Here is a 7,347-nt window from a genome sequence, read left to right as displayed (position 1 = left end):
AACGGTATGGATCTCATTTATTTAAAACAGTATTTCTCCCCTTTCTCAAATTGAAGACTGCGAAAAATAAAAGCAGTGCTTTACTGAGCATCGTTCACCTGGGAGCGGAGCTGCCCGTGGCCTCACGGCGGCCCCTGTGTTCCTCGCCCGCCCAGTCCCCCCTCCTCACTTTACAAAACAGTCCAGAAGCTTCATCAGATAGAGCTATTGTACACGACATTTACATTAGAAAAAGACAGCGGGGTGTGGGAGAGCCAGGTGTGTGTTCCCTCTAAGTGAAGTTGGCGCCACAGTTGGGGCATCTTCGCTTCCTCAAGGCGAAACAGCAGATGAACCCAAAGGGGAACAAGACGATGGCCAAGAAGATACCCAGGAAGGTGAAGGAGTCCTCCAGAACCCCGACCCTGCGGAGACAGAGCAGCATGCGGGTCAGCACCCTCGCGGGCCTGAGGCCACCCCGAGGGGCCCCACCCTCTGCAGCAACCAAGCCTGCGGCCGGGGCGCCGCTCACGGGGGGGGGGGGCCGCCGGGGCACGAGCTGCCGACCGGAGCGCTCGGCCGCGTGTTCTCTCAGCCGAGGAGGTGAAGTGAAGTCGCTCAGTTGTGTCCGACTCTCTGTGAGCCCATGGGCTGTAGCCCGCCAGGCTCCTTTGTCCATGGGATTTTCCAGCCATGAATACTGGAGTGGGTCGCCATTTGGGATTGAACCCAGGTCTCCCGCATTGCAGGCAGACACTTTACCGTCTGAGCCACCAAGGAAGCCCCTCAAACAAGCAGCAAATGCTGGTTCCTATAAACACTTAAACATGCTAAGAACACGAAACCCAAGTCACTTTACAGTATTTTTTCCCACTGTTGGAAAGTTTTAGACTTATTTTTCCATTCCCTAGAGGAAAATTCCAAGAGTAGGGATAGTTTGGGTTTTGTGTGGTTTTTATCGGTGGGAGGAGGGGGCAGCAGGTTTCAGCGACAGGCTTAAGTCACCCAGGTTCACACCACGTCACTTACCTTGGGAGGTTTCATCTCAAAGCTCCTCTTTGGAAAAAGTCACATTAACCCTCCACGTGCCCAGTGTATGACCCCCAGAACCGCGAGGGCCCAGCCCCCAACCACATCCCCAAGAGGCCACCGCCCAGGGCCGGGGTCCTTGTCCAAGGCCCCCAAGGCGAGTGGAACAGGAGCTGCCACGTGCCCTCATGGCTGCAGTGAGACCTCAACGCCAGCTCCCACCCCCAGAACCGCTTCCCTCCCGCCCCAGAGCCGCGGGGGGCGGTGTTGTGGGAGAACTGGGACCCCCTCCCCATGCCCTCTCCATCTTCCTGAAGCCCCAGCGCCCGCAAACGCCAGCAGGAACTGCCTTGGGAAAAACACACACACGCTCTCTGCAGCAGCCCCAGGACACTGCGGAAAATCAAAGGCGGGGGTTCTCAGGGAACCCCTGAGGGTCTCTGCCCTCCCCTGGAGCCCCGCACTGAGTTTAGGAAAGGTCCAAGCAGCTGGGCAGTGCAGCCACCCGCCGCCCAGACCCACCCACAGGGCTGGTACCACACCTCTGAGCCCCTGCCCGCCCAGACCGCACCTGCCCAGCTCCGGGGCCCGAGGCCCAGGAGGCAGGAGCCCCTGCTGAGAAAGCACGGGGCCTTGCTTGGTGGGGGGGGCGGGGGGGCTGCCACCGCAGGGCCCCACACGGTCAGTCGGGACAGGCCAGCGGGCGGGGACGCCCCTCAGGCCACTGGAGCACGGCTGGGGGGCCAGGATCCCATCGGGGCACCTACCCCGCCTTTCTCTACCTGTGGCTGACCCCCGAGTCACAGCGGTTTGTCCGCTTGGTCAGAACATCCAAGGGGGAAGCAGGGAACAGGGCCCAGGCCCCCCGCTGGGTCAGGTGCAGCAGCTGAGACCTTTCGGGAGAGGCCTACCCCCAGGGTCACCAGGTGCCTGGTGGCCCTCCAGGAACAGGGGGGCCCAACGACAGACACTCCCGGAGCACCCACCCAGGCTGGACGTCCTGTCCTCTCACTTAAGGCCCAAGCTGCTAAGAGGCAGAGCCTAGAACCCCGTGCAACTCCTCGGGGGCCCCAGGAGACGCCGGGAGGGCGCGCGGAGGGGCATGCTGGGCTGGAGAAGCCTCGAGGCGTCCACCTCCCCCCCAGAGCAGGGGCAGGGCCGGCCCTGCCGCATCCGCACAGACAGCCCCTCTGGGGTCTCATCGGGCCCTCTGCAGCCTGAGGGCACAGACACGGGGGGAGGCCGGACAGCCCGCCCCGTGCCCCGCACGCCTCAGCCCGAGCAGAGGGCAGCCCTTCCCACGCCCTTGGTGGGAGTCTGGGTTTGATGGGACGACTCCCCCTCACCCCCACCAGAGCGTGGCTCTGGGGAGGAGTCGGGCCGCTCCCCTCGGGCAGGGAGGAAGGCTCCGCTCACACCCGCCCCCGCCCCACAGCCCCGGGGACCAGGCGCCTCCGAGCCTCACCTGCACCCTGAGTCTGCACCTGAGCTACAGCCTCAAGCACCAAAGACTCTGAAAGCGGGACTTCTTAACAAAGTTAGTAACGAACTCAGCTGGCAGCCACTGCGACCTCAACTACTGGGCGGCCGTTACAGTCTTAACGTGTCCACTTCACGGGAACGTGTGTGTCCTGCTGCAAAAACGTTCCCTTCTGACAATGGGTGCTGCCTGCCTGGACCACAAAGGCAGAGTGGGTGTGGTTTGCTCTTTTTAAAAACCCAGAATCTTTTAAACTGAGAAACTCAGGCTGGTCTCTAGGCCGATCCTGACACAGCAACAAGCCCCAGGATACAGACCACCCAGTTCCTGTGGGCCCCTCACCCATCCTGCCAGCCCCTCCTGAGCAACCCGGCATCTCCTCCTCCAAGCCCCTCAGGAGCCCCGATCAGCTCAGCTCTCTACCAAGAGCTTCCAAATCCAAACTGAGCAAGGCCCCATCTGTGTTCCTTCCCAACGGGGGTGAGAAAGACACGGAAGCTGGAGAAATCAGGGAACTGAATACATGCATCTCGCTGTCTCTGACCTCACGGAGAAGCTGGGCACTCGGGCGGGTGGGGCCACGAACAGCCCAGACCCGGCAAGGCCCCTGCCGAGCCCCCCATCCTCTGAGCCCCGGTGGCAGCAGCAGCACCAGACCAGCCTCCTGGCAGGGGCGGGAAGACTCCGCCTCCTCCAGGAGCCGTGAGCCCGGAGCCAGGTGGAGACAGGGCAGGGTGCCCCAAAGCGCCAGGCAGCCCGCTTCAGAGACCGGGTCCCATCTCGTCCCCTCAGAACACATGTGCCCCACCCGGAGTCCCAGGGCCCCACTCCAAGCAGGCCTCCCCAGGGGCAGGTCTCAGGACCTCTGGGGTGAGGTACAGGGGAATCCATGAGGCTCGCGGCCTGCAGGGGACTCAGGGGATACTAGGCTCAGTCCAGGACGGGCTGGACTGGACGCCCCACCAGCTCTGCGCACCCTGCCCACTGCGGCCCGGGGCAGGGCTCAGCCCGGGGATGCCCCCTGGGCGGGGGAGGCTGGGACGCTGGCCTCCTTGCTGCCCTGCCCTGCGGGTAGCATCTGCCTGCCGCGGCTGTCTCCTGTGCGCGCATCTCGGCTTCCAAGACCCCGGCCACCCTGGAGCCCCCTCACCCCCCTGGTGACCCCAAGACCAACACCCAGTGGCACCCAGCAGGACCCTGAGCCTGGACGCACCTCCAGCCTCCACGCCGGGCCTGGTGCCCTCTGCACAGGCCCACCCCCCGCAGCCCTGCCTCCACGTCCCAGGACAGGCCCTGCGCCAGGGGAAGACCGCCTCAGACAGGGCCGAGGCCTGGGCCAGGCGGTGCCTGGCCCACAGAGGCCAAGAGTGGTCAGGGGTGGCACGCGCGCTCATCTGCTGCTGCTAGAAAGATGGAGTCAGGCTCCCCACGCGGGCTCCAACGGCGGCAAAGGAACAGTGGCACGGGCCTCGCTCGGGGAATCACGGACATGTGACTCCCGCAGACGCCTGCCGGGCTCCCAGGGCAGACGGGCCGGGCGGGCGGGCAGGGAAGGAGGAAGCTCGGTCGCAGGACAAGCCGCCTGTCTCCCAATCTGCCGCCGCCACCAGCTGGGCCAGCCAGTCCCCGGGGAACCCTCCCCAGCCTCTGGGAGGTACCCACTCCCCAGACCCGCAGAGGCTCCCTGGACACACCTGGCCCCTGGCCCACGGCAGCGGAGGGCCCTGGGGCGGGGCGGCACCCCTGCGGAGCAGCTCAGCTGCTGCTCTCTATCCTCCAGCAACATCAGGGCCATAAAGGATGCGCCTGGGGTGGGGGGATCAGGCCCCACTGGGGCCCCGAAACTTGTCCTCAGCATACAAGCTCCCCTCTCACTGCGCCCACTGCCCAGAGGCCAGGAGGACTGCGACCCCAAGCCAAGGAAGGAAGCCTATTCCGGATGCAGCGCCTGCCCGCCACCCCCAGTCTTCGCCAGCCCCGAGCCCACGCCCCTCCCCAGAAGAGCAGAGGGACGGGGTTGAGGGCGGGAGCCCGGGTCCCACCCCATGGGAATCACTCCCGTCCTAAGGAGCCCAGGGATCTCGGCCCCCAGGACCCGCTGCTGGTCTCCTCTCCTTCATCCAGGGCCTGGGGCCACCCAGACCCAGACCCCAGAGCGTCCACCAGCGTCCCCCTGCCCAGATAGGGCACCGGGCCCGCTGGCAGGGCCAGGACGGGAGCCCGGCTCCCAGGAAGGCTGGGCCCCACTCAAAGACGCTGAAACCCCAGCTGGAGGGCTCCACTCCAGGGGCCGTCCTCAGACTCCTCGGCTGCCAGCCTGACGCCCTCCTTCGACTAGGAAATGGTTCGAGACCTCTCATGTCCAAAACAAGCCCCTGGAGTCACCCAGCTGGGTCCCACACACAGGCCTGAGCGCCCAAGACCCGTCTGGAAGCCAAGTGCAGCGGTTCCCTCTCCCCACCGCACTGTGCCACTTCCCCCGATGGCTCTCTCGGCCAGGACCAGCCCTGACCCTTGCCCTGTCCCGCAGCACATGACCAGCCTCCCGGCCACACCTCCCCTCTCCAAGCCCATCCACGTGCCTCCAACCGATGGGCTCTGCCGCCCACAGGTGCCCAGGGCAGGGAGCAGCTCTGGAAGCGGCCAGTTGTCTCCCTTCCCCCCTTCACGTTCTCCAGAGGCCAGACTGCTGCCAGCTGTGTAGGAAAACACACCTGTTTCAGGTCTGCAGTTCAGGGTCCCCCGGCCACTGACCCCTTAGCAAGCATGTGGCTGGCTCCAGGGATTCAGTTCTGCCCCCATTCCTAGGCATCCTTTCCCGGCCCTCCAGTCCTCCCCACACGGCTGATGCCCAAGACTCAAACTGTTAACTTCCCTTGGACGCTGCTCAGGGCCTTCCTGATACACTTTCGAAACTAAGAAAACCAGAGTTTCTCAATTCCATCTCACCAACTCCAACTTCCGCACCCGCACCCCCACCCCCACAGGCTGCCCCCTGGCAGACAGAAAACCTAGTTGTGGCCAAGTCTGCCCTGACTTTCGGAACCGTCCATGCACTGGAATCCACCAAGGGCAGGGAATTTGAACCCTCAGGACAAGCATCTAGTAGCTGCATCTCAGGCCCTATAAAAACATAAGATTCTGGAAGCTGGACTTTAAGAACGTGAAATACCGCTCCCACCCAAAGAACCTCGGTGTCCCTGTCCTTGCCCAGCTGCCAGCCGGACGTGGATGGAGCGGCCCTTACCCATCACCCCAGCTCCTCCAAGACACTGGTCACCTGAGTCTGGGCTCTCCTGCCCATCTCTCCAAACGGACCCTTCCCGGGGAAAAGGGAACCTCTGGCCACCTTCAAGAAGCAACTGCAGAACCAACTTGCAGGTCCCAGAACCAGGGATAGCAGGCGGTCAGTCCAACTGCTGACATGTCTGCATCCCATCCCCATGGGGCTCAGCGGCCCCAAAAGCACAGCAATGGGAAAGAGGGACGGACACCCAGTCCCCTCTGCCACATGAACCCTGTATGGAACCAAGGACCACCGGGCACACTCTCCCACAGCGCAGGTCAGCAGCTTGTCCGGAGACTGACCACGTCTCCCCCAGATCCTGCCTTTATGAGGCTCTGAGCATGTCCTTAGTGGCTTCTGGAACCCCCAGGCCTGGGACATACCTGCAGACTGGGCAGCCTCCGACCACAACGATGGAATTGGCAGGGTACCGGGTGACATTCCGACTGTGGATGTTGTAGACCCTGGGGTGATGGGTGGGTATCCCTGTGGGCAGGAAGACACATCAGAAGAGGGCAGGGAGGAAAGAGGGTCTGAGGTCCACTTCTCCTGCCCTCCGCCCTCCCTACGAAATGCTGGCATCCTTTTCAAAATCAGGACAGCTGCGTCCACCAAGTGCCCACTACGCGCTTTAGTTAGGCGTTAACTTGTGGACAGCGTCTCCTTAGTAAAGTTAAACCTGCAGAGAGATGGACGTGCTCCCTAGGAAGGGCGAACCGGGCGCGAGCGACCCCGCAGATGGGCTCAGGGCGCTCGGGCGGTGCCCAGATTCGGGGGCCCGACCTCCGGTTCCCGGGCCGGCGCCGTCCCCGACCCCCTGCAAGGGCCGGACCCCGGGGTCTCCCTCGACCGCGCCCCCCGCCGCCGCCACGCCCGGAGAAAAGTTGGTTTCGGGGTTAAAGGTCGCGGTGGAACTCCGCCCGAAGTTCGCTCCCGGGCCCCGGCCCGCCGCACCTGTGACGAGGTAGGGGTAGGGCGGCGGCGGCGGGGCGGCGGCGATGGCGCCGTAGCCGTGCGGGGCGCACGCGAACTCGCCCTGGCCGGCCTCCAGGTTGTAGGCGGGCGGCCGCTCCTGCAGCAGGGGCTTGTGGTCCATGGCGGGCGGCGCCCCCCGCGCCGGCTCGGCTCCCGCTCGGACGCGCCCCCGGCTGCGGCTCGCTCGGACGCGCGGACGCCCGGCGGCGGGACCCGCGACTCGCGGGCGGCGGCGGCGGCGGCGGCGGCGGCGGCGGCGGCGGCGGCGGGGCTGGGCCCCTGGAGGCGGGCGCCGCGGGCTTCCCCCCGCGCCTCCCCCGCCGGTCACAAGACCCGGGTCACGTGGCGCGGCTCCCGCGGGGGCGGGGGCGGTGCGGGGGGCGGGGCCGGCGGCGCTTAAAGGCGCCGCGCCCTCCCTCGGCCGCCCGGCTGGCCGCTCGTTGACGGAGACCCCGCGCGCCTCCCCGCCGGGCGTCCCGCGAGGGCTGGGGGGGTGGGGAGGAGGAGACGCAGGGGGCGGGGCCGGCGGCGCTTAAAGGCGCCGCGCCCTCTTCGGCCGCCGCGTCGACGGAGACCCCGCGCGCCTCCCCGCCGGGCG

General features: G+C 65.6%; 1 protein-coding gene across 1 annotated transcript; it reads right to left on the bottom strand.

The window, feature by feature from the left end:
- On the bottom strand, positions 1-7,023 carry BRI3 (brain protein I3). Its single transcript, XM_055410303.2, has 3 exons — positions 6,729-7,023; positions 6,158-6,260; positions 1-404 (listed from the first exon to the last, which is right to left on the bottom strand). Exons 1-3 carry the CDS (start codon positions 6,868-6,870, stop codon positions 272-274), a joined length of 378 nt encoding a protein of 125 aa, XP_055266278.1. The 5' UTR covers positions 6,871-7,023; the 3' UTR covers positions 1-271.
- Positions 7,024-7,347: the final 324 nt, after the last annotated feature.

This window comes from Moschus berezovskii, chromosome 27 (assembly GCF_049115385.1).
Source record: "Moschus berezovskii isolate FMDL1 chromosome 27, NW_MosBer_1.0, whole genome shotgun sequence".
Classification (NCBI taxonomy): domain Eukaryota; kingdom Metazoa; phylum Chordata; class Mammalia; order Artiodactyla; family Moschidae; genus Moschus; species Moschus berezovskii.
This window is presented reverse-complemented; position numbering and strand designations above follow the sequence as displayed.

Bases quoted from the DNA above. Each gene is read 5' to 3' on its own strand.
- BRI3 (XM_055410303.2), bottom strand. From the start codon at position 6,870: ATGGACCACAAGCCCCTGCTGCAGGAGCGGCCGCCCGCCTACAACCTG. The intron at 6,261-6,728 runs GTGCGGCGGGCC...TCCTGCCCACAG, and splicing joins CTACCCCTACCTCGTCACAG to GGATACCCACCCATCACCCC. The intron at 405-6,157 runs GTATGTCCCAGG...CTGTCTCCGCAG, and splicing joins GGAGGCTGCCCAGTCTGCAG to GGTCGGGGTTCTGGAGGACT.